At 45.1% G+C, this 24,858-nt stretch overlaps 2 protein-coding genes across 11 annotated transcripts in view; one reads left to right on the top strand and one right to left on the bottom strand.

Annotated features, from left to right (window-relative positions):
* The window catches only part of LOC311104134 (histone acetyltransferase p300-like), a 33,106-nt gene extending 19,914 nt beyond the window's left edge, over positions 1–13,192 (top strand). For 2 of the 9 annotated variants that reach the window (XM_084145812.1, XM_084145815.1), the window contains exons 18-29: positions 1,852–2,091; positions 2,296–2,384; positions 3,985–4,065; positions 4,617–4,673; positions 4,979–5,056; positions 5,365–5,432; positions 6,993–7,143; positions 7,380–7,640; positions 7,859–8,024; positions 8,140–8,307; positions 8,571–8,735; positions 8,824–13,192. In XM_084145812.1, coding sequence (XP_084001938.1) covers positions 1,852–2,091; positions 2,296–2,384; positions 3,985–4,065; positions 4,617–4,673; positions 4,979–5,056; positions 5,365–5,432; positions 6,993–7,143; positions 7,380–7,640; positions 7,859–8,024; positions 8,140–8,307; positions 8,571–8,735; positions 8,824–12,012 — 4,713 coding nt within the window. In that variant the 3' untranslated portion in view covers positions 12,013–13,192. Of the gene's footprint in view, positions 1–1,851; positions 2,092–2,295; positions 2,385–3,954; positions 4,066–4,616; positions 4,674–4,978; positions 5,057–5,364; positions 5,442–6,992; positions 7,144–7,379; positions 7,641–7,858; positions 8,025–8,139; positions 8,314–8,570; positions 8,736–8,823 lie in introns of all 9 variants that reach the window. The other 7 variants (XM_084145816.1, XM_084145813.1, XM_084145814.1 and 4 more) reach the window with 5 other exon arrangements.
* Positions 13,193–13,320: 128 nt separating this feature from the next.
* LOC311104148 (uncharacterized protein) lies at positions 13,321–24,337 on the bottom strand. Of its 2 annotated transcripts, none has more exons than XM_084145837.1 (6): positions 24,001–24,337; positions 22,858–22,901; positions 20,405–20,470; positions 20,246–20,312; positions 15,537–15,831; positions 13,321–15,392 (listed from the first exon to the last, which is right to left on the bottom strand). In XM_084145837.1, exons 1-6 carry the CDS (start codon positions 24,067–24,069, stop codon positions 14,671–14,673), a joined length of 1,263 nt encoding a protein of 420 aa, XP_084001963.1. In that variant the 5' UTR covers positions 24,070–24,337; the 3' UTR covers positions 13,321–14,670. The 2 variants fall into 2 exon arrangements, with proteins under 2 accessions (XP_084001963.1, XP_084001964.1); XM_084145838.1 differs by having other exon boundaries at positions 15,537–15,828; positions 24,001–24,305.
* Between the last annotated feature and the right edge of the window lie 521 nt (positions 24,338–24,858).

Here is a 24,858-nt window from a genome sequence, read left to right as displayed (position 1 = left end):
CTTCCATCAGCAAGGGCATTGAAGATGAAACGTGGCTGGGTCTTTCAGCATGACAATGATCCCAAACACACCGCCCGGGCAACGGAGGAGTGGCTTCGTAAGAAACATTTCAAGGTCCTGGAGTGGCCTAGCCAGTCTCCAGATCTCAACCCCATAGAAAATCTTTGGAGGGAGTTGAAAGTCTGTGTTGCCCAGCGACAGCCCCAAAACATCACTGCTCTAGAGGAGATCTGCATGGAGGAATGGGCCAAAATACCAGCAACAGTGTGTGAAAACCTTGTGAAGACTTACAGAAAACGTTTGACCTGTGTCATTGCCAAGAAAGGGTATATAACAAAGTATTGAGAAACTTGTTATTGACCAAATACTTATTTTCCACCATAATTTGCAAATAAATTCATTAAAAATCCTACAATGTGATTTTCTGGATTTATTTTTCTCATTTTGTCTGTCATAGTTGACGTGTACCTATGATGAAAATTACAGGCCTCTCTCATCTTTTTAAGTGGGAGAACTTGCACAATTGGTGGCTGACTAAATACTTTTTTTCCCCACTGTATGCCTATTCATGGTAGATGCTTTCTAGACAGTTCCTCGCCAGTAATCCGTATTGTGTTGAAGTTGATTGTGAGTTATGTGAAGAGTTGTGCCAATGCATGTATGCAGTAGTAGAGTGTGTCTCAGATAATGCTAATAGCTATCAAATCAAATATCTCGGACCTCTAATTGAACACCGTGAAGAGATACCCAGGCAATGATGTCTGGCACTAATTACAATAATTGTTTGTAGACCATTGAGGCTGCATGTACACAGGCAGCCCAATTCTGAACTTTTTGCCCAATTATCGGCAAAGGAGCTGATCTGATCTGTCAAAAGACCAATTAGTGGAAAAATATCTATCCACAATGGGATTATCACACCTCAATTTCCAATACACTCATAGAAACAACACTCATAGTTGTTGTAATTGAACTCAGATGAATGGAATGCAACATACTATGTGCCATGTGTTCATGCATCACCAGGCCGTTGTGTCCTCTGTTTGTCAAAGTGAAGGGTCTCATTTCCTGTTCGTGTTTCCCTGGAGACGGAGAGAGATCCTTAGCTTTGACGACCCCGTCTCTGCTTTGCCCCTTTGTCTCAGTGCTCTTGGCTTTGACTGTGCTGTGTTGCCAATGTCCATGCTGCCAGTTTACCAGCGTGTGTTGTTTCTGCCTGACTGTTGTTACTGCTCTGTTCACCTCAGCTTTGTACCCTGACTCATGCCCTGACAATGCTCTCCTCCAGGCAGAGTCTGTAGAGGAGAAAGCGGTTGCACTGGAACCGTCTGACTGCTTGAAAAACAAACACAAATGTACAGTGCACAACAGGTGCTTTATCCTGTAATTTCTGATAACTGTTGGATGTAAAAGTTGGTCTTCCTTCAGAGTACTAATTTAGCCCTGATTGAGGAGAAGTTTGAATTTTTGTGCAGAATTGGAGGGGACGAGCCTGGCCACCCCAGTGTCGTTCCTTGTCCTGTTCCCAATTCACGTAGAAAGGGTGCAAAGTTTGAGTGGTGAAGGGGAGAAGCTGTCATGTCTCTCAGTTTGCACATGAACCTCTCTGCAGCCATCAACATTGTCCCCTGCACCCTCTTCTCTCCCCTGCTCTGGTTCCACCTGGATGTCCACCACAACTTCTGCTACTTCAACAACTATGATGACTATGATGATGACGAACATGGTCTTCTCTACCTTCCCTCCTCCTGCATCGATGACCACACCAATCCCTTTCCACCCCTTTTCTCCCCACCCTCCTTTACGGGCTGAACCCTACCCTCGCTGACACCTGGACTTGGTCCCCTTCAGGACTACTTTGACATTGTAAAGAACCCCATAGACCTGTCGACGATAAAGCGTAAGCTGGACACGGGACAGTACCAGGAGCCCTGGCAATACGTGGATGACATCTGGCTCATGTTTAACAACGCCTGGCTGTACAACCGCAAGACATCCCGCGTCTACAAGTACTGCTCCAAGCTGGCCGAGGTGTTCGAAGCCGAGATCGACCCTGTCATGCAGGGCCTGGGCTACTGCTGCGGGAGGAAGGTGAGCGGAAGTGTGTGTGTGTGTGTGTGTGTGTGTGTGTGAATGGATGTGTATAACATCAGTCATTGAAGACAGCACAGCTTTCACTGCGTTTGAAACATACAGTCATACAAACATTATAATTCGGTTCCTGGATAAGTATTTTTCAGTACATAGACTGTATCTATCTATCTCTTACTATGGCCTCTCTTATTCTGTTTGCAGCTTGAGTTTTCCCCCCAAACTCTATGCTGCTATGGGAAACAGTTATGCACCATCCCGCGCGATGCTACTTATTTTAGCTACCAGAACAGGTAAGGGGCGTACAGAGGCACAAACAAACTCACATACTCAAGACACTGAAAGGAGCAGGGTCATTCATACCCTCAAGGGTTCTCTCTCTCTCTCACACACACACTTGCACAAGTCATGTTTTCTGCATATTTTCTATAAATCCACAAATCTACTTGAGTGATTGTCTTATTGTGATGTTATTGTGCATGCTGATATTATCTGCAATATAGCATTGTTCAATCACAGATGAGTGAAGTTTTAATTTGGCTTTAAATGGTTACACCCTGCCAGCATTTTCATCTTCATCGTTCACCAATTTAATTTTTGACATTTACAAAGTGGGTTCCCTGTTTTAAGAGATTATTTAGAAATCTACACTTTTCCACTAGTCTACTTAAAATGCATAGAGAAATGTATTTATCAATTACAGGTAAGTAATTGAATCAAACTGATAATTGGCAAATGGATAGATCATTCCTTTTGGACACAAGACTTCAAATAAGACTCAGGACGATATCGCTGCAGTGAACACTTTGATCTGCAGAATATTTTATTGAACAAAGCTGTGGAGATGATTGGCTCAACACATTCCATCAGATACATTTGACCATCAAGACAGCATCACCATAGTGTAGTAGGTTAGGGCAACACAGTATTCACAACCTCACTACATGTATGATAATTCCTCTCTCCAACACAAGAAAGGGACCCTCTTTATAAATGGAGCAAAAGGATGATGGGTTGATGTTGCACTACCACTTGCTTTTCCTCATCCACACTGTGTTTGAGCCCCCCCCCCCCCCCCCCCCCGTTACAGTGTTACCTCATAGGTATTCTTTGGGATTTTTGCAATGAGGCCCCTTATGTACTTCCCCAGAGGCAGATGCACTTGTGGATACCATTTGTATGTCTCCTGTGTCCAGTATGAAGGAAGTTAGAGGTAGTTTCATGTGCCAATGCTGACTAGCATTAGCACAATTACTTTGCGCTAACGCTAGTTAGCAATTGTGCTAGCGCTAGTTAACAACTTCCTTAAAACTGCACGCAGTGACATAAAAATGTTATCCACGAGTTCATCGTACTCTGGGGAAGTAAATAAAGGTCCTCATTGACAAAATCTCGGAGTATCCCTTTAATGATGTTTTTGTCCACTGACTGTCTGACACTAATCTGTGCTTTGCATTGTATCTCTGTCCTCGTTGGATGTTATGTTCTCCCCATCCTTCACTCTTCCCATCCTATTCATCCCTCCATTGTCCTCATCTGACCTGTAACGATTTATTTCACGCTTTTTTAATATTCATTTTGCCCTCCCTTCCCCCATCTACCCCTTTCTTCCCTTCTCTCCCTCCTTTTTTAACGCTTGTGATGTCTGCATTGGCCTGCTTTGGTGTGACCAATCATCCACTCCAAAATATAACTGCAAAATCAAAATACCTGCCCACACAAAAACCCTGCATCATGATTGGCTACTACCTGGCGACGACCTTGCCCTCTGCTCTTCTCCTGGCCTGTCCTGCCCTGCCCTGATTGGTGACTGCTTCCTCGTGCCTTCTCTGTGATTGGCTGTGCGGTTGGCGAACGGTGTAGTTCACCACAATTTGGGCTTCTTGCTGACAGGTACCACTTCTGTGAGAAGTGTTTCAACGAAATCCAGGGCGAGTGCGTGTCCCTGGGGGATGATCCCTCTCAGCCTCAGACGTGAGTACCAACCTCCCCACCCCGTCCTAAACCCCCCACCATTTTAATACTGACATGGTTCTTCTATTGCTCATTTTGATGACATGTAAATATTGTTTGGTTTCTTTGATTTATAAATGCTCTCTATCAATGGGATTGAGAAATGTTAAATCTCTTCAATGGGACTTCTCTTTCTCCCCATCATGGAATACCTTCTCAGTCTCTCCCTTAGTGAAATAGTATACTTCTTTTTATAACATGTCTTTTCTCTCTCCTCTACCTCTTAAGGCAGCAGTTCACTTCAACTGCCGTCTCCATCCTTTTACTTGATTTCTGCCTCTTCTCTCTTCAGCTAAAACCCCAACATACTGAGGGCTCCTAATGTTCCAGATGTGTTAGATGATGTTTTAGACATGGCTGAATCCTAGCCTGTATGAAGCCTGAGCCTGCAGTTATTGCTTGTGACTTTTCTTTATGGCTGTAATATAGCACATTGCATTTCTGGCCCAGTGATTGGATTGAGTCTGTTCTTACCTCCCACACTCCTGGGCCTCTCTCCCACCTCTTCACAGGTCCATCAGCAAAGATCAGTTTCAGCGGAAGAAGAATGACACGCTCGACCCTGAATGGTACCTACTTTTCTTATTTTTCCTTTACATTTGATCTGTACTTTGTGTCAACCCATGTTTTCAATGTGGTACATTTGCATCAACTTGCATCAAATATTTGTTAACTGGCAATCTGTAATATTTAATCTTTAGTGTGTTTTTAGTCAGTTACTCTAGGACCTGTTTGGGTCGTCATCATGGCTTTTGTGTTTGAAATGTTCTGCTAGTTGAATCTCCTGTTGAGAAAATAATGACAATTTCCATGTGACACATGGTATCAATAACCTGTGACTCTCTGTCCACCTCTATTTTCTGTTTTTCTGCAGGCTTGTGGAATGTATCGACTGCGGGCGTAAAATGCACCAAATCTGTGTCCTGCATAATGACACCATATGGCCGGCAGGGTGAGCCAACTTGCATACACATTCTGTACATCTTACGTTAATGCGACTGTTATAACTGTCACACTGCTGCTATTCCAAGGTGCAGTTCCAGGTTCAATCTTACTGTGGTTGTGTTGCCTGTTTACCATCATGACCCTCAGCAATACTTTACATCATTCATTGCTGCCAACATAACCTTAGTGTCTTATACAGTAGATGGAGGGCAAAGAAGTGAAGCTGAAGGCCTCTGAGCTATGATAAATAACAAATGCATGTATGATTTATTTGAAGTAATGAAATAAAGCATTTACATTTTCCCCTCTCCACAGCTTTGTATGTGACAGCTGCCTTAAGAAGGCCAATAAGACACGGAAAGAGAACAAATACGCGGCCAAAAGTAAGTGGAGTAAGTGAAAAACGGGGGGTGCTCATCTACCGTCATCTTCATTGGGGTGTCCGTCCATCTGTCTCCCCTCCCTCCCTTCTCCAGTCGCTCAGCCGTCTCTTTTCAGTGTTCTCTTTATCCTCTTCTCCTTTGGTGCTGTTACTGACACATACTCATTTCCTAAATCCACATCCAAGTATAACACAATACTTTCATGTGAAGAGCAAACACACCCAATTGACTTTTTCCCCCTTCAAATCTTTGTTTTAATTTTCCTGTCAACGGTTATGATTTTGTGCGCTGTGTTTTCCAAATAATTGTCTTTCCTCTGAGGCAGTCTGGTTTAATTCCCTACACCCTGATACACTACTTTAGAGGACGAGTGTTCCAGTTAACACACATTCTACCTTTTTTCCTTTCTACTTTTTTCCATGACCCAACCCTTTCGTATCTCCCCCTCCCTCCCCAATGAAAATGTTACATGTAACCAACCCTATTTTTTTATTTCAGAAGCCAGTCCTCAGACAATAGTTGCCGCTGCCAGTCCGCTGCAGCTTTGTGGTTCGATTTCACTCTTATCCCAGGCCTGTACACACTGAAGGCTATGGCAAAAACATGGTCATTTTAAGGGTTCTCGGTTTACAGTCTGCTGTTTTAAGGTTTGTGGGTCACCCAGGCAGACATGGACTTCTTTTTTTATCTTGTTGGATCCTTTTTTATTTATGTCATCCTCTCACAAATATTTTTTTCCTCAGTGGGTGTCCACAGTCCAGAAATCTACTTGAAATCATATTTTGGGTGAATTTTTTTCAGTTTGCAATGGCATCGATACTCACGTTTTTCCCCCAACTTTTTGACAGTTGTCCTGTTTTTGCGTGCCTACAATCCTTCCATGTGTGGACATTCTTACCTCCCCCATCCCATTCTCCACACCCTCAATGAAGGCAGAGTTTTTAGGGAGCCACAGGTAGGCGGGAGGGCATGCGCATAAAAGGGACCAACTGGCCTAGTCTCATACAAGGATCTCAATTAAATATGTCTTGAATGGAAGAGGGGTAAAAGTCCTTATATGGAGTCAGACCCAGTCTACACCTTGTAATCTCTTCTGATTTATTGAGTGTTCAGAGCAGAGTACTAATCCAAGTCTCAGATATGCTGTTAGTTGCCAAATTGACAACGCTATCAGGGCATTTTAGACATTGATTGAAGGATTGACAAAGTGCCTCAGACTGACTCCAGAGTATTCTGAAACACTCTAGAAACAGTCAGTGTTGAATGTGTATGCTCCTGACTTGTCCTTTTTATAAAACAGTTTAAAAACACTGTCAGATTAGAGCCCAGTGGGTCTTCTGTCTTTAATGTCACCAGAGAAGTGAAGTCCTCTGCTCTGAGCTACTTAACAGACATAACCCCCATACACCCAACTACCCCCCCCAGACTGGGTTGGCTTTTACTGAAACCATGTGACCTTTCATCTAATCACTATCACCCATTTCCTCTCTTCCTTCCTTGTTCCTCCTCTATTTCTCTCTCCCTCCCCCATTCTATTCTTTCCATACTTCATTTTCACAGGGCTCCCTCAAACTAAGTTGGGCAGCTTCCTAGAGGGGCGAGTGAATGACTACCTCAGGCGGCAGAACCATCCCGAGTCTGGTGATGTCACTATCCGTGTAGTCCATGTCTCCGACAAGGTGGTGGAGGTCAAGCCGGGCATGAAATCCAGGTGAGGGTCTTAGGGCACAGTGGGGTAGTGATTCTTTAATATGGGGTCAAATATAGACTACCAAGGAAGATGTCAAATTGATCCTAGCGTCAATGGACTCCAAAGGTTAATGTGGGCTTTAAATGAGTCCCATTGTAGACTGGAGAGTTGAGACTTATCCGTTCTCATGGGACAGCACCTATTCAGTGTTTGTCTGTGTGGTTGTGTCTACTTACGCTCTCCTTTAACTGATACAGGTTTGTGGACACTGGGGAAATGTCGGAGTCCTTTCCCTACAGGACGAAGGCGCTGTTTGCGTTCGAGGACATAGACGGAGCTGACGTCTGCTTCTTCGGCATGCACGTGCAGGAGTATGGCTCAGACAGCCCTCCGCCAAACCAGAGACGCGTGTATATCTCTTACTTGGACAGCGTGCACTTCTTCCAACCTCGACACCTCCGCACAGGCGTCTACCATGAGATACTCATAGGGTACCTGGAGTACGTCAAGAAGTTGGGGTAAGAGACGAGGCCCTTTTTACTAAGCTCAACCTATTTGTGGGCATAGATTCTTGAAAACATGACTTGACCTAGACCTCATCAATCTAAACATAGTGTAATGATATGCATGTTCTAAAGGGTCTGTTGCAAATTTCATGATATACTTTAACGTTCTAATAAGATTCACTATTTCCAGTTGCTGGTCTGATTCTTAAACCCTTCCTCTCCCATGGCAGGTTTACAACAGGGCACATCTGGGCTTGTCCCCCAAGTGAAGGGGACGACTACATCTTCCACTGTCATCCTGTGGACCAGAAGATCCCCAAGCCCAAGCGCCTACAGGAGTGGTACAAAAAGATGCTGGACAAGGCCGTAGCTGAGCGCATTGTGCACGACTACAAGGTGACTACAATTATTTTGGTGTTTTGTCAGACATTGCACAGGTTGTGCCAGGCAGAAATCCAACTTCTTTATTCTATGAAATAATTGTATGCATCTTATTCATGCTCTCTTTCAGGACGTCTTCAAGCAGGCCACGGAGGACCGTCTCACCAGTGCCAACGAGCTACCATACTTTGAGGGCGACTTCTGGCCCAACGTGCTGGAGGAGAGCATCAAGGAGCTGGAGCAGGAGGAGGAGGAGAGGAAGAGGGAGGAGAACAGCACCTCCAGCGAGAGCGTAGATGTGAGTGTAAGGACTTCAATACAACAGGAGAGAAAGGAGTGTGTTTGTGAATATGTTATAGGATCTGGGGTGTGGGATATTGGTTGTTTGTCCTCAATAGTAACATGATAGGAGTAGCTGTTTGTTGTTAAAAAGTATTGCTCAGGAGGAGAGATATTGAACCATTGCGAATTGGGTCAATTTCGAGGCTGCGTCAGATTCAGTGCTTTAATAGGGATGGAATGTATTGGAGTCGATTTTAATCTGGTGTTCTCCACACACAGGCCCCGAAAAGTGACAGCAAGAATGCCAAAAAGAAGAACAGTAAGAAGACAAGCAAGAACAAGAACAGCAGCCTGATCCGAGCCAATAAGAAGAAACCAGGGATGCCCAATGTGTCCAATGACCTCTCCCAGAAGCTCTACGCTTCTATGGAGAAACACAAGGAGGTATTTGATCCTGTCACAACCTTCTAAATAAAGCCACAACACAAACTGTCAGTCCCAGTGCTCATCCTTTCTTCTCTGCACCCTACAGGTGTTCTTTGTGATCCGTCTCATCGCCGGCCCCACTGCCAACTCCCTGCCCCCCATAACGGACCCAGACCCCCTAATGGCCTGTGACCTGATGGACGGGCGTGATGCCTTCCTGACACTGGCCAGGGACAAGCACCTGGAGTTCTCCTCCCTGAGGAGGGCCAAGTGGAGCTCCATGTGCATGCTGGTGGAGCTACACAATCAGAGCCAGGACCGCTTCGTCTACACCTGCAACGAGTGCAAGGCAAGCGTGGAGACACGCTTCCACTGCACCGTCTGCGAGGACTATGACCTGTGTATCACCTGCTATAACACTAAGGGCCATGAACACAAGATGGAGAAGCTGGGCCTGGGCCTGGATGACGAGAGCAACAACGCAGCGGCCGCTGCCAGTCAGAGCCCCGGGGACTCCCGCCGCCTCAGCATCCAGCGCTGTATCCAGTCCCTGGTCCACGCCTGCCAATGCCGCAATGCCAACTGCTCCCTGCCGTCCTGCCAGAAGATGAAGCGTGTGGTGCAGCACACCAAGGGATGCAAGCGCAAGACCAACGGTGGCTGCCCCATCTGCAAGCAACTCATCGCCCTGTGCTGCTACCACGCCAAGCACTGCCAGGAGAACAAGTGTCCCGTTCCCTTTTGCCTCAACATCAAGCACAAGCTCCGCCAGCAGCAACTCCAGCACCGCCTCCAGCAGGCTCAGATGCTGCGGAGAAGAATGGCCAGCATGCAGAGGGTGGGCCAGCCTGCCTGCGGTGGAGGAGGACCCCCGGGGGGGCTGCCATCACCGGGTAACAACGGCACCACAGCCCCCAGTACACCCACGTCAGGAGGCACCCAGCCCCCAACACCACAGACACCCACCCAGCCCAACATGCCTTCTGGGCCCCAGCCAGGGATGGGTGGTGGAGGAACTTTGCAGCAACAGCAACAACTCCAGCAGCAGAGTGGGATGCCTCAGCAGCACCACCAGCTCCACCACCAGTTCCAGCAGATGCCTGGAGGAGGGGGGATGATGAACTCCCCCCAGCAGCAGCAGATGGTTCCTCAGGTCCAGCAGCAGTCCCAGGCTTCAAACCCCCAACAGCTCCAGCAACACCCCAACAGCCTGCCCCCTTACACCAACAGGCCTCCAGGCTCCTCGCCGCACCCCCAGTCCCAAGGCAAACCAGGCCTGGGACCAGCCACACCACCTCAGCAGCAGCCACCCCAACAGCAGCCCAACCCTGGCCAGCCTTCCATGCCCCAGCAGCAGCAACCTCCTTCGGGGCCGCCTCCAGCGGCTGTGGAGATCGCCTTAAAGATTCAACAAGTGGCAGACGCCCAAAGGAAGATGGCCCTGCAGAGGCAGGCGGCGCAGGCAGCTGGTATGATGCCTCCGCACCCTCACCACCAACAGCCCCAGGGCCAGATGGGCATGGTGGGGGCCCAGGGGCTGCCTCCCCAGGCTCAGGCTGCTGCCGCCAGGGCTCACATGGAGCAGCAGCAGGGTCCTCCAGGTATGATGGTGGGCCCTGGCCCCATGCAGCAGCAGCCCCAGCAGCCTAACCCCCAGGGCCAGCTGCCTCCACAGGTGCAGCAGAGGGTTGGTCCCCCGCTTCAGAATCCCCAGCAACAGTGGGCCGGCCAGGGAATGCCACCCCAGCAGAGGCAAGTCATGATGGGACATTCAGGCATGGTGGCGCCTCAGCAGCAACAACCGCAGCAAATGCAACAACCGCAACAACCGCAGCAAATGCAACAGCGGCAGCAGGCTCCGGGACCTGGTGGGTTGATTGGTATGGTGCAGCAAGGTGGTGCGGCCGGGGGTGGGAACCTCCCGCAGGCTGCCCTTCAGGAACTGCTGCGTACCCTTCGCTCCCCCAGCTCACCTGAGCAGCAACAGCAGGTGCTCAATATCCTCCGCTCAAACCCTCAGCTAATGGCTGCCTTTATCAAGCAGAGAGCCTCCAAGTACAAGGGGGGCCCAGGACCCCTGGGAGCCCCTGGCGGGCCAGGTCCAGCCAGAGTTCCAGGAGGTATGGGCGGCCAACAGGTCAATGTGAATGCTGTGGCTGGTCAGCCAGGTATGCACATGGGTCAGGGAGTCAACATGCCTACCATGGCCCAGCTACAGCAAGTACAGCAGCTACAACAGCAGCAGCAGCAACAACAGCAGCAGCGTCCTATGCTTAGTAGTTTGCAGCAGCAACAGGTGGCAGCACTTCAGCAGCAGCATCAACAGCAGCAGCATCAGCAAGGAGGGATGCCAGGCCAGCAGGCACCCAACATGGCCAACATAAACCCCCAGTTCAGAGAGCTCCTTATGAGGAGGCATCTCCAACAGCAGCAGCAACAGATTGGGAACCATGCCCAGTTCCAGCAGCAGGGCTACATGGGCCAGCCGGGCATGGCCCCCCAGCAGCCTGGTCAGGGCCAGTCTGGATTGCAGCAGCAGCCTGGAGCCCAGCCAGGGCAGCAGCAGCAGGGTTACCCTGGCACGGTGGCCCAGCAGCAGGCTGCTGCAGTGCTCCAGCAGAGGCTCCAGCATCAGCACCAACTCCAGATGCAGCAGCAACAACACCAGAACGCCATGGCGGGCCACCAGGGGGCTGAGGGGGGTCCGGGCAGTGGAGTAGGAGGCCAACCTCAGCAGCCCCAGCCCCCGCAGGGTGCCCCCCAGCCGCTGTCCTCCCAAGCTCTGCTCCAGCAGGCCCTGCACCAGAGGCTGCTTCAACAGCAGCAGCAGCATCTGGGTGGAGGCTCTCCGGCCCAGCACAGCAGCCCCATGAGCCCCCAGCAGCAGATGGCCCAGTCCCCTCACCTGCAGGGCCAGACGCTGTCCACGTCCCTCAGCAACCAAGTGCGCTCGCCCCAGCCCTCCCCGCGACCCCAGTCCCAGCCACCACACTCTAGCCCCTCCCCGCGCATGCAGCCCCAGCCTTCCCCTCACCATATCTCCCCACAAACCCAGACGGGCTCACCGCACCCGGGCCAGCTACCCCAGCACCACCCCGGCATGGTGGTCCCCAATCAACAGCCACCTCAGCAGCAGCAGAACTCAATGGACCAGTTTGGGTCTGACCAGAATGCCATGCTGTCTCAGCTCAGTGGGATGGGTGGTCTCCATGGGCCTGGAGGCCCTGACATGCTGTCTGGGAACAGCCAGGACCTTGTGCAGAACATTAATCACAACACTTTAGACATCATGTAGCCTCACCATGCTTTCAGGACTGCACCTGGGACAGTGTTAGCCTTTTTTTTTACTATTCATATTATTTAAAATGTTTTCAATAAAAAATACATTGAAGTGAACTTCCTATGGGAGATGCAACTATAAATCAACACGTCGATGAATTACTAAATGAATGGTAAGTTATTGCTGTTAATATATATTTTTTGCCAATTGTGTACAAATAGGGGGATGGTATCTCCCTTAGAGAGTACAACACAGGTAATATTTTTTGGGGTTGGGGCTATGGGAGTATTTGCCTTAAGAAATGTTTTTAAGATTTTAAAAATTGTGAAAAATGTAAGAGAAAATGATTTAATGCAATGGACTTATTGTGATTTCTCCATAAATCAGTCTGTCTTATCAGATTTACAGAGTGATGTGGATTCATATTATTATAAATCCAAACATCATGCATATCTTTTAAAAGTTGGGTTTACTTTATTTATTTTAGTTTTTTGGCGGTTTGTTGGCATATACCCTAAGACTGCTACAATTCACATAGAATATATTTTTGTTATTGGCTATTGAAATGGGGGTGGGGTTATTTCATTTCAATGATGTCTGGGTTGGGCTTTCAATCTGGAATAAAATGAGTGTTGGTGGTTGAGGGCCTGCTGCAAGTTTCAGTGGCCAATGTATACTACATTTGAAATGCCTAACCATTGGACATCAATACTGGAAGGGCCATCCCTCTCACTGAACACACATGCCCTCCCTCACCCTCGAATGTGTGAGCACTCCTGTAAGACACTTAGTATTGGAGGTGGGGGGCACATACCTATGTGCCTGTAAAGTTTAGAGTACATGAGGTATGGAGGAGGGGGTGTCCGCCAGTGCATAGGACATTACGGTTCTTGTAAAGCAGAGGGAATGGATCCAAATGAACTGTGCTGCACAGAACTGAGGAAGGGGAGAGACGTGACCAGTCTCTCTCTGCCTCACCCTTACTTTTCCCTCTGGACTTAACCCCAGCAGCTCGAGCCCAATGCACTGGGCCCCTTCAACCCACCCTTCTCCTGCCCCAGAATAATTGTTGTCCCTCCTCCCAACTCCAATTTATCTTTCTGCTCAGAACTTTGAGAGTTTAATTTAATATTTTTTACTGTACAAAGTACTGTGGACTCAAATACTGTTTTTTTATAATAAAATGAAAACGACAGATGTGCTGAATATTATCACTTGTAGCTAGTCAAATTAAAGATTTCCTTTTTTGGGGGGGGGGGTTGACCTAAATACATGCTTCCCTGAGGAGACTGACACCTAGTGGTGATAAAAGGAGGCACAAGTTGCTGCAAATGCATTTCCAAAACGACTACTAAAATGTTTTATTCCATGCAAAAATTTTGGGAGGTGATATCCATCCTGTTATATGAATCTCAAACACGAGCAGATTTTACACTATGTATTTCTAAGCATAGGGTATAGAGACGACATTTGACAAGTCATCGTGACCAAAGAGACATTTTTCGACACGTGACATATAATTTAATTTAGCTTTTACATGTGACATGCGATAAATACAACCGAGAACATTTGCTTCAGTTTGCACATTTCCTACTGTAACAATGGTGTAAACCGATATCTCCTCTTTAGAAATGCACAAAGGCTTAGTGAGAGGGTTGGACTATCATTTGGTAATACAAAAATAGGCAGTTTTTAAATTGAATGAAAAAATAAAAACAATACTTCAACGCAGCCAGCCTTCATCTTGAAATGCTGAACTTCTATCCCTCCAGGCATTCCTTCTCTCCTTTCTATTTCTTTGTTATAGAAATAAACGTATTAAATGAAATTAAGGACAAGGGAGTGCATGATTGACAAGACATGCAGAACTTACTGTAAATATTGAGGAAGACAGTCGACTTTATACAAAAGCGTTTGAAAAAGGAGTAACCGAAATGAGACCCAAAACACATTTGGGAATGAGTGGTGTGAACTGATATCTCCTCTTTTGAAATGCACAAAGGCTTAGCGAGAGGGGTGGACTATCAAATGGTAATACAAAAATAGAATCAGGTAGGCTCTTTTAATTTGAGATGTAAAATAAAGAAAAACAATACTTTCAATGCAGCCAGCCTTCATCTTAAAATGCTGAACTTATATCCCTCCAGGCATTCCTTCTCTCCTTTCTAAATTATTTATTTGTTATAGAAATAAACATATTAAATGAAATGGAGGACAAGGGTGTGCATGACTGACAGGACATGCAGAACTTACTGTTAATACTGAGGAAGACAGACGACTTAATACAAAAGTGCAACCAAAATGAGGCCCAAAACACATTTGGGAATGAGTATATCTAGAATAAGAGACATTGGAGAAGTAGTAATGTTATAAATATGACATTCAGGAGTCAGCTGCTCTCTCTCATCCATCCATCCTCATCCTTCTCTCTTACTAATCATCTTTCCAGAACTAAACACAATGTGAAAATTACAACCCAATTTTCTAAAGGTACAATACCTCACCAAACCCACAGTAATTGGTATCAATTTACTCTCATAGGCTTTGTAAACATCTAATGACAAACTTATGGTTGTTTATCTAAACATGTTCCTAAGTGGTAAATTCAACATATGGGTTGCATTTCATGTATAACCTTACATGTTCTCTAATACTCTCTCAGAACTCTGTCCTTCAGCCCTTAAAAAACCCTTCAGCTGCCAAGGCCTCTTTGAAAGTTACGGTCAAAGAGTTGACAGTCACATCGGTCACAATCACTTTGCCAGGATTCACTTCTGTGCCACTACTGTCTGGACACTGTGTCACAACCTCTTCACCTTGCTGTTTTCTGTCATTCTCTACCACTTCCTCTGCAACCTCGACATCGGTACAGACCACTGAACCATCAGCCATGGTCTCATCTCCAACATCCACCACTGAAGTGCTATCCCTGTCAATCAGAATATGTGTCCCCATCTCCTCTACCCTGTCAATAAAATAATCTGTCCCCAACCCTTCTACCCTCTCAATAACAGCTGCGCCTAACCCTTCTACCCTGTCAATAACAGCTGCGCCTAACCCTTCTACCCTGTCAATCAAGGTATCTGTCCCCAATTCCACTTCTGTGGCGCTGTCCACTAACCTATTGCTAATGTTAAGGTATTTTGGTCCCTCTGCAGAAGCACAGCTCTCTGATTCGTCAGTCTCCTCCATTTGTTCCTGTCTAGTTTCAGAGGTCCCACCCTCTGGCCTGTCCATCACAATAACTTTCTCTGCCCCTGTCCCCCTCAACAAGGCCCCACCCCCCAATGTCTCATCTCCAGAGCCCAGTGCGGAACCACAGCTCTCCACTCTGTCAGTCGACTCCTCCACCTCCTGCTCCATCATGGGAGAGCTGCACTCTGACCGGCTATGCCCTTAAGAGAGAAAGAGACAGGAAATGAGATCAATATACATGACCACAAATAGGACCAATCCTGACCTTCAAACTTAGATAAAAAATAGATTATCAAATATTTAATTAAATGTTTGATGGAAAACAAACTGAAGACTGTTTTCACATGTCTCTGTTGTGAACTCTGATTCCGGTCTCTCCTCTGCGCCTTGCCATTCATGCTCCATGGGGTCCTGTATGCGGGTCAGTGGTTGGAGGGAATTGTTGTCAGACACAGGTTTGGACACCCTCTGCTTGTTCTTGCGTCTTGCCAGGCGGCGGTAGATGCTCCCTCCCTCCCCCGCCCTGTATGGCAGACTGCCCTGGTCCAGCTCGGAGCCCATGGAGCGGGTAAGGGAGAGGCGCAGACGAGGGGTATCTGGGAGTTTGTGTGCACTACGGAGGTCCATGGCATAGATCTTCTGTAGGAGAAGAGAAGACTAAAGCCGATGTCACACGTAGCAATCTGGACGTAATTTCTGTTGATTGCAACAAAGTGGCATCCCAAAAAATTGCCTGCAACTTAGTTGCATTGTATTGCAAGAGATAGAAATCAACCCTGTGTCACGCAACTGACTGTATGCAATGTCCAATCAGGGCGCAGAAAAAAAGTTTACGAGTGGTCATATCGTTCAGTTTGGAACTCCGACCCAGTAGGCTAGTGGCCAATCCTCAAAAAGGGCTTTAGTCTTTGAGATACCCGAGGTAGAACATAGCACAACCATGTTTTTCCTCATCTCTAAGGTCTCCCATACAGTGCCTTCGGAAAGTATTCAGACCCCTTGATTTTTTCCACATTTTGTTACGTTACAGCCTTATTCTAAAATTGATTAAATTGTTTTTTCCCCTCATCGATCTACACACAATACCCCATAAGGACAAAGCGAAAACAGGTTTTTAATTTTTTTTGCAAATTTATTAAAAAATAAAAAACAAATACCTTATTTACATAAGTATTCAGACCATTCTCTATAAGACTCGAAATTGAGCTCAGGTGCATCCTGTTTCCATTGATCATTCTTGATGTTTCTACAACTTCATTGGAGTTCACCTGTGGTAAATTCAACTGATTTGGACATGATTTGGAAAGGCACACACCTGTCTATATAAGGTCCAACAGTTGACAGTGCATGTCAGAGCAAAAACCAAGCCATGAGGTCAAAGGAATTGTCCGAAGATCTCAGAGACAGGGTTGCGTTGAGGAACAGATCTGGGGAAGAGTACCAAAACATTTCTGCAGCATTGAAGGTCCCCTGTAGCTCAGTTGGGTTGTGGGTTCGTTTCCCACGGGGGACCAGTATGAAAATGTATACACTCACTAACTGTAAGTCGCTCTGGATATGAGCGTCTGCTAAATGACTAAAATGTTAAATGTAACACAGTGGCCTCCATCATTCTTAAATGGAAGAAGTTTGGAACCACCAAGACTCTTCCTAGAGCTGGCCGCCTGGCCAAACTGAGCAATCGGGGGAGAAGGGCCTTGGTCAGGGAGGTGACCAAGAACCCGATGGCCACTCTGACAGAGCTCTAGAGTTCCTCTGTGGAGATGGGAGAACCTTCCGGAAGGACAACCATCTCTGCAGCACTCCACCAATCAGGCCTTTATGGTAGAGTGGCCAGACAGAAGCCACTCCTCAGTAAAAGGCACATGACAGCCCGCTTGGAGTTTGCCAAAAGGCACCTAAAAACTCTCAGACCATGGGAAACAAGATTCTCTGGTCTGATGAAACCAAGATTGAACTCTTTGGCCTGAATGCCAAGCGTCACGTCTGGAGGAAACCTGGCACCATCCCTATGGTGAAGCATGGTGGTGGCAGCATCATGCTGTGGGGATGTTTTTCAGCGGCAGGGACTGGGAGACTAGTCAGGATCGAGGGAAAGATGAACGGAGCAAAGTACAGAGAGATCCTTGATGAAAACCTGCTCAGGACCTCAGACTGGGGCGAAGGTTAATCTTCCAACAGGACAACAACCCTAAGCACGCAGCCAAGACAATGCAGGAGTGGCTTCGGGACAGGTCTCTGAATGTCCTTGAGTGGCACAGCCAGAGCCCAGACTTGAAACTGATCGAACATCTCTGGAGAGACCTGAAAATAGCTGTGCAGCAACAATCCCCATCCAACCTGACAGAGTTTGAGAGGATCTGCAGAGAAGAATGGGAGAAACTCCCCAAATACATGAGTGCCAAGCTTCTAGCGTCATACCCAAGAAGACTCGAGGCTATAATCGTTGCCAAAGGTACTTCAACAAAGTACTGAGTAAAGGGTCTGAATACTTACTTAAATGTAATATCAAATTTTTATTTTTTCATAAATTAGCAAACATTTCTCTGAACCTGTTTTTGCTTTGTCATTATGGGGTATTGTGTGTAGATTGAGGGAAAAAAACAATCAATTTTAGAATAAGGCTGTTTCGTAACAAAATGTGGAAAAAGTCAAGGGTATGAATACTTTCCGAATGCACTGTATACACCTGAATGTCTGTGTGAATGTAAATCAAAGAATACTTTTTTTATATATTTTTTTTAACGTAATGAACAGTCAGATACATTAAACAAACATTCAGTTCACATTCAAGTTTATTGCCTTTGTTGTAAAAGAAAGAAAAAAAGAGAACATGCAATATTGATGTTACTCATATTGATGTTACACAGGAAACAGAAACCACTTGTTACTTACCGACTTCATGTCCTTGATGTGCTGGTTAACAACATGCATAGTAAAGTTTGCTTAACTATATATCTTTGTCTGTCATGACTACAAGACAAAGCATATTGAAACAGCTTCCCTTGGCATCCATGAATACCACCACTGGATTTGAGGCAAAATATAAAGATAATACATGATGGCCCCCTGACTTAAAGGAAAACTCCACCCAAAACCATATTTTGGTATTTGTTTCATTAGTCCATTGTTGATATAGTCCCAAAATGTTTTGCATGTCAGCAATCAAGTTGTCAAGTTACACTATATATACAAAAGTATGTGGACACCCCTTACAATTAGTGGATTCAGCTATTTCAGCCACACCCGTTGCTGACAGGTGTATAAAATCGAGCACACCGCCATGCAATCTCCATAGACAAACATTGGCAGTAGAATGGACTTACTGAAGAGCTCAGTGACTTTCAACGTGGCACTGTCACAGGATGCCACCATTCCAACAAGTCAGTTCGTCAAATTTCTGCCCTGCTAGAGCTGCCCCGGCCAACTGCAAGTGCTGTTATTGTGAAGTGGAAACGTCTAGGAGCAACAACGGCTCAGCCACAAAGTGGTAGGCCACACAAGCTCACAGAACGGGACCGCCGAATGCTGAAGCGCGTAAAAATCGTCTGTCCTCGGTTGCAACACTCACTACCGAGTTTCAAACTGCCTCTGTTAGCAACGTCAGCACAATAACTGTTCGTCGGGAGCTTCATGAAATGGGTTTCCACAGCCGAGCAGCCGCACACAAGCCTAAGATCACCATGCGCAATGCCAAGCGTCGGCTGGAGTGGTGTAAAGCTTGCCGCCATTGGACTCTGGCGCAGTGGAAACGCGTTCTCTGGAGTGATGAATCACGCTTCACCATCTGGCAGTCTGACGGACGAATCTGGGTTTGGCGGATGTTAGGAGAACGCTACCTGCCCCAATGCATAGTGCCAACTGTAAAGTTTGGTGGAGGAGGAATAATGGTCTGGGGATGTTTTTCATGGTTCAGGCCCCTTAGTTCCAGTGAAGGGAAATCTTAACCCAACTGCATACAATGACATTCTAGACGATTCTGTGCTTGCAACTTTGTGGCAACAGCTTGGGGAAGGCCCTTTCCTGTTTCAGCATTACAATGCCCCCGTGCCCAAAGCGAGGTCCATACAGAACTGATTTTTCAAGATCGGTGTGGAAGAACTTGACTGGCCTGCACAGAGCCCTGACCTCAACCCCATTGAACACGTTTGGGATTAACTGGAACGCCGACTGCGAGCCAGGCCTAATCGCCCAACATCAGTGCCAAACCTCACTAATGCTCGTGGCTGAATGGAAGCAAGTCCCTGCAGCAATGTTACAACATCTAGTGGAAAGCCTTCCCAGAAGAGTGGAAGCTGTTATAGCAGCAAAGGGGGGGACCAACTCCATATTAATGCCCATGATTTTGGAATGAGATGTTCGACAAGTAGGTGTCCACATACATTTGGTCATGCAGTGTATATAACTTTCAAAATAAAGAAATAGAGCTGGTATGATGCATTTTGCTGTATTTCTGTATTTTGAAAGTTATATATTTAGAAAACTTGATTGCTGACATGCAAAACATTTTGGGACTCCATTCATATTTCCAAGATGAATGAAGATATCCTAATGCTGTCTGTTTGTGTATGTAGGGCAGACAACTGACTACTTGTATTCCAAATTTGAGCAATATCAGAACTTTCAATATTGGGTTCCATGAACTAGCTAGCTAGCTTGGTAAAACATGGTCGGCAATTAGGCAATATTTTGGCTAGCTATCTAAATTGTACAGCCAGAATTGTTTATATCGATGCGGTTACAATTACCAAACGTTTGGATAAACAAATAATTTATTAAACCGTGATGTATGACAAGATTGGACGTTGCATGCCATTTCAATTGCGTTTGAATTGCTTCGTGTGTCAGCAGTTGCTTGAGATGACGACACATGCAACTTACATCTGCAACATAAACTGCTTCCAAATTGCTTTGTGTGACGCAGGCTTAAGATAACTTAATATACTATTACGTTTTGTCATTTGTGTAATTGCTATGTTAATGTAAGGGACATTAAAAATGGATTAAGACAGAAAGTGGATGTTCTGGACAAGGAGAAAGGTAAGCGCTGTACCCGCAAGACGAGTCTCCGTGGTCTGAGTCCTTTCCTGCGGTATGCCAGGGCTCGGTCCTTCTCCTCCCTGATAAGCGACAGAGAATATGAAATTGCAATGGCTGGAGCAGAAGTAGTATGCAGTATTCATACTAACAGCACTCTCACAGTACTACTCACTTCTCTTCATAAGCCAGGACAAGGCGTGGGTCCAGTATGTGGTCCTCTGGTTCCCAGGTGCTGTACCTGTCAAACAACCACACTCTATAAGCGCTGTTTATGCAGGATCATAATGGCATGATAACCTTGAATAAGGCAAGGAGGTACAATGACAGGAGTTGTTAAAGAACCATAAGGGAACTTTCAATGAATTTATGTATAGAGACTGCTAGCGGTTATACCTTACCTTTAAACACCTGGCAGATGATAAATTGTCAATAGATATCATTACAAATACACCAAATCAAATTACCAGACACTTTTAAATGTCAACCTCTATTGCGCAAGTGAGTCGTTCTGGAATTTGTTATGTTTTCCTCACTTGTCTTGACTCCTGAGGGGTATACTGCGAAGCGGGATAGAAGAGTTAACAAGCTAACTTTGGTCAATTATGAGTTGAACTCCGGATAACTGTTGACACGAAGGTGTCTCACCTTTTAGCCTTCACCTTTAGGTAAATTTATATGGCAACGAATGCTTTAGCTCTAACCTGCTCTTGGGCAGGCTAACTTCACTTCATCCTGAATGAAGTGCTTGAGCTGAGAGTTGAGGACCAATCAAATCAGATTCCCTCCCTATCGCAAAGAGCGCGTCATCGTCCCCTTCGTTCTCTGAAACCATTTAAGGACGACTGATTAAATATTTTATTAATCAAATCTTATTTTGTGTTAATAATATTCAAATACATATAGTATCTCATTACACATTTAGTATTGACAGGATGCATTTGAAAGTCACACGCAGTATAATATCCGTATGACTTAATACAATCATTTTATCGATAGGTGTGGGGGGAAAAAAGGTGCTTGTGCACACCAAAGACAGCATTAATAATTGTGTAATAAAAGACACCACTTCTAATAGCCTGTTTCCCACCATAGCCTGCTGAATATGCACTATAAGTTATTTCATTTCAGCAAAAATCTAAATGTGGCACAGACTCGCTGATGGATTGCTGTTTCAGCATTTTATCGATGAAGATTTCTGTGTTCGACTAGCCACGTGGGACATGCAAGCACAGTTACAAACCTGGCTGTTGCTAGCGGCAGCTGCAGGATCAAAATGCATGGTCGTAACATGGATGAAGCCTGAGATGGAATGTGAAGCTAAGTGAAGCTGGCTAGCTTTAGAAAATCCTGAGTATATCTAGCTAGCGTCGTAGTATACTCCTCTATTTCTATTGAAAGTGTTGGTAAACAAGGGTACCCTTCAGTTTAAGATGCGTGCGGAATCGGATTAACGCCATTAGCTGGATCTGGACGGACTCTTCACATTCCGAAAATGCACCAATTGGCGTACGGTGGTTGCCAGTTCTCCTGTCAGTGTACTTCCTTGATTAAGGAAATGGGAATTAGGGGTGTTAAATATGAGATGCACTTTAACCAATGATATGAGGTTTTTACTAAGACATCAGAAGCAGAGGGAACATATAGTGCCTACAGAAAGTATTCATACCCCTTGACTTATTCCACATTTTATTGTGTTACAGCCTAAATTCAAAATGGATTAAATATATTTCTTTCTCATCATCTACACACAATGCCCTATAATGACAAAGCGAAAACATGTTGTTAGACATTCGTGCCAATTTTTGAAAATGAAATACAGAAATATCTCATTTGCATTAAGTATTCACACCCCTGAGTCAATACATGGTAGAATCCCCTTTTGCAGCGATTACAGCTGTCAGTCTTTCTGGGTAAGTCTCTAAGAGCTTTCCACACCTGGACTGTGCAGCATTGGACCATTATTCTTTTCAAAAGTCTTCAAGCAACTCCAGTGTAGATTTGGCCTTGTGTTTAATGTTATTGTCCTGCTGAAAGGTGAATTCATCTCCCAGTGTCTGGTGGAAAGTAGACTCAACCAGGTTTTCCTCTAGGATGTCGCCTGTGCTTAGCGCCATTCCTTTTTTTTTTATCCTGAAAAACTCCTCAATCCTTTACAATTACAAGCAGTATATGTGTAGGGTAAAAAGATGAGGTATTCAAACAAAAAATAATGTTCAACACTATTATTGCACACAGAATGAGTTCAAGCAACTTGATAAGCACATTTTTACTCCTGAACTTATTTAGGCATGCCATAACAAAAGGGCTGAATACTTATTGACACAAGATATTTCAGCTTTTCATTTTTAATTAATTTGTAAACATTTCTAAAAAATATATAATTCCACTTTGATATTATGGGGTATTGTGTGTAGGCATGTGACAAAAAGTCTCAATTTAATCCATTTTAAATTCTGGCTGTAACACAACAAAATGTGGAAAAAGTAAAGGGGTGTAAATACTTTCTGAAGGCACTATATATACCCAGATCAGTGAGAGGATGAAACATCAGTCTGCAATGTTTCACACATACATGACTCATACACATTGGTATTGCATTCACTAATGAATAATAAGAGTACTTACTTTGGTGGCCATCCCTGCCACTTCAATAAGTATTCTACATTACCCTAAGAAGCAAAAGAGAAAGGCACATTTAGCAAGAGAGCAAATAACACAATTATTAATCTTTGTAAGGTAGTTCAAGGAGCATAAAAAGATGACTGTCGCGTTAAAGGGTTGGTGGAGAGATCTTGGGGTAATTTTCTTTTCAAATGGAGATTGTACTAGATGACGTCAATGTCTCGAACTCTACTATTGTGATGACGTGTTCGCACATGGATGGGTTATATGTAAAGGTTTTTATTTCTTGAACATCAAAGAGATGGAAATAGGTAGTACTATAACATGTAAACAACTCGTATTGCGCAACGTGCTGCACAGCAAAGGTCTCCGCTTTGGACCACCCCATTGAAAAAAATACAATGATACGGCGTGCGTGTATATAATACTCAACACATAGAATAAAACATTATTGCATTATAATCTTACATTTTCAAATCAACTTTACCAAAATAAAGCATAAGTAAATGCATTGTAAGAATCACACCATACAAAGCTATAATATAGGCTCATTATGATTATCATACTATAACAACATAATAGGACTATATTGAATGGATCAAGCGAGGTGTAACATTACGCAGCAGTTTTTTCCCCACGCAGATACCCCAATCCATCTTCCCGTCCTCTGTCCTCCTCTTGTTGGCGTAACTTGCAAATAAACTGCGTAGCTCCCACACATTGTCAGCGCCGACAATCCCACCAGTGATACCAACGATGGAGACCCGATTTTGGTAAACACACCCCCTTTACATTTTACTACTTGAGGTAGTAGTCTATATTCAGAACATACAACATACACAAACCACGGAAAACGAAAAGATTCCACAATCTCTTTATTCAATATTATGTAGCCTATAGGCAACATTATGTGCAGCAAAATCTATTTGAAACTTTTTGCGTGTTAGAATTAGCAGCTATATTCCTTTCACGCAGCAGCATGACAATTTTAATATATTGCGTAAACTACGGAAAGTGCGTAGCAATACTTTTGTGTAATGGCTGATAAAGACTAAGAGTACAGGTAGTAAATTGGCTGTTAAAACCATAACACACCAAGGCTAGGTAGCCTACATTTCTATTCGGAAACACGGCTACATTACTTACCTTTCTGACTCTCTTCTTGGTTATTGATTCAACTGCAAACACTTGTTCACCTATAGATGACAGTTCCATCGCTCCTAGGCTGCTGGTCGCACGCTCAAAACAAGGAACGCGAAATGTTTCTCGTTCTTTCCAAGAAAAATCCCCCACAAATCCCCAAAATTCACTGCAGCGGCTAAAACAAGCTTTTTGCCTAATCTACAACCCTTTTCTATTCTCGGAGTCTTTATCACTTTCTCACATGCACGTATTACATAGTTGAGCGGTATTTTGGGTTCTCTTTCTGATATCTGCGACACATCACTGCCTGGCGCGTGCTTTTGTCAGGCGCGCTCCCACTGACTCTATTACGATGCGCCGAGTCCCCAATAATGTACAGAGAAGAAGAGGCTAAGCGAGAGGGTTTACTTCGCCCAAGATCTGACCACGAAGTGAGTAATTTTTTTATGGATGTCAACGAGAGAGTGTCGAATGGTAAAAAAAAAAATGCTAATTTGCTACGTGAGGATTATTTGATAGAATATAACTTTCGTAATGGTTAGGTTGTTACGAATGCACTGATATAAGTGGACTTTCGGCAACTTTGAAAAAACCCGACTTTATATTGGAGTTGTGCCTCTTGTTCACACGCTAGAATGGTCCCACCTGATCTCGCCTCCTCCCGCTGCCTTCCATCTTTGAGGACATGTATTTCCATTGTTAGAGCAGTCACTCGACTATCTTGTCAATTTAATAGATAATCTTCGGCATGCCCAAGTCTTTCACTATTGCAAAACACAGTATTTCAAGAATATGAGTATTATTCTATAAACTCTTAAATGCGTTTTATGGGTTGTTTGCTTTAAATACTAGCGTGGAACA

The sequence above is a fragment of the Coregonus lavaretus genome (genome assembly GCF_964263955.1).
Source record: "Coregonus lavaretus genome assembly, chromosome: 28".
NCBI classification, from domain to species: Eukaryota; Metazoa; Chordata; class Actinopteri; order Salmoniformes; family Salmonidae; genus Coregonus; species Coregonus lavaretus.
Note: the sequence above shows the minus strand (reverse complement) of the source record. Positions and strands in the feature narration are given on the sequence as shown.

Bases quoted from the DNA above. Each gene is read 5' to 3' on its own strand.
- LOC311104148 (XM_084145837.1), bottom strand. From the start codon at position 24,069: ATGGAACTGTCATCTATAGGTGAACAAGTGTTTGCAGTTGAATCAATA. The intron at 20,313-20,404 runs GTGAGTAGTACT...GTCGCTTATCAG, and splicing joins GTCCTGGCTTATGAAGAGAA to GGAGGAGAAGGACCGAGCCC. The intron at 15,832-20,245 runs GTACAGCGCTTA...CTTCTCCTACAG, and splicing joins CACGGAGACTCGTCTTGCGG to AAGATCTATGCCATGGACCT.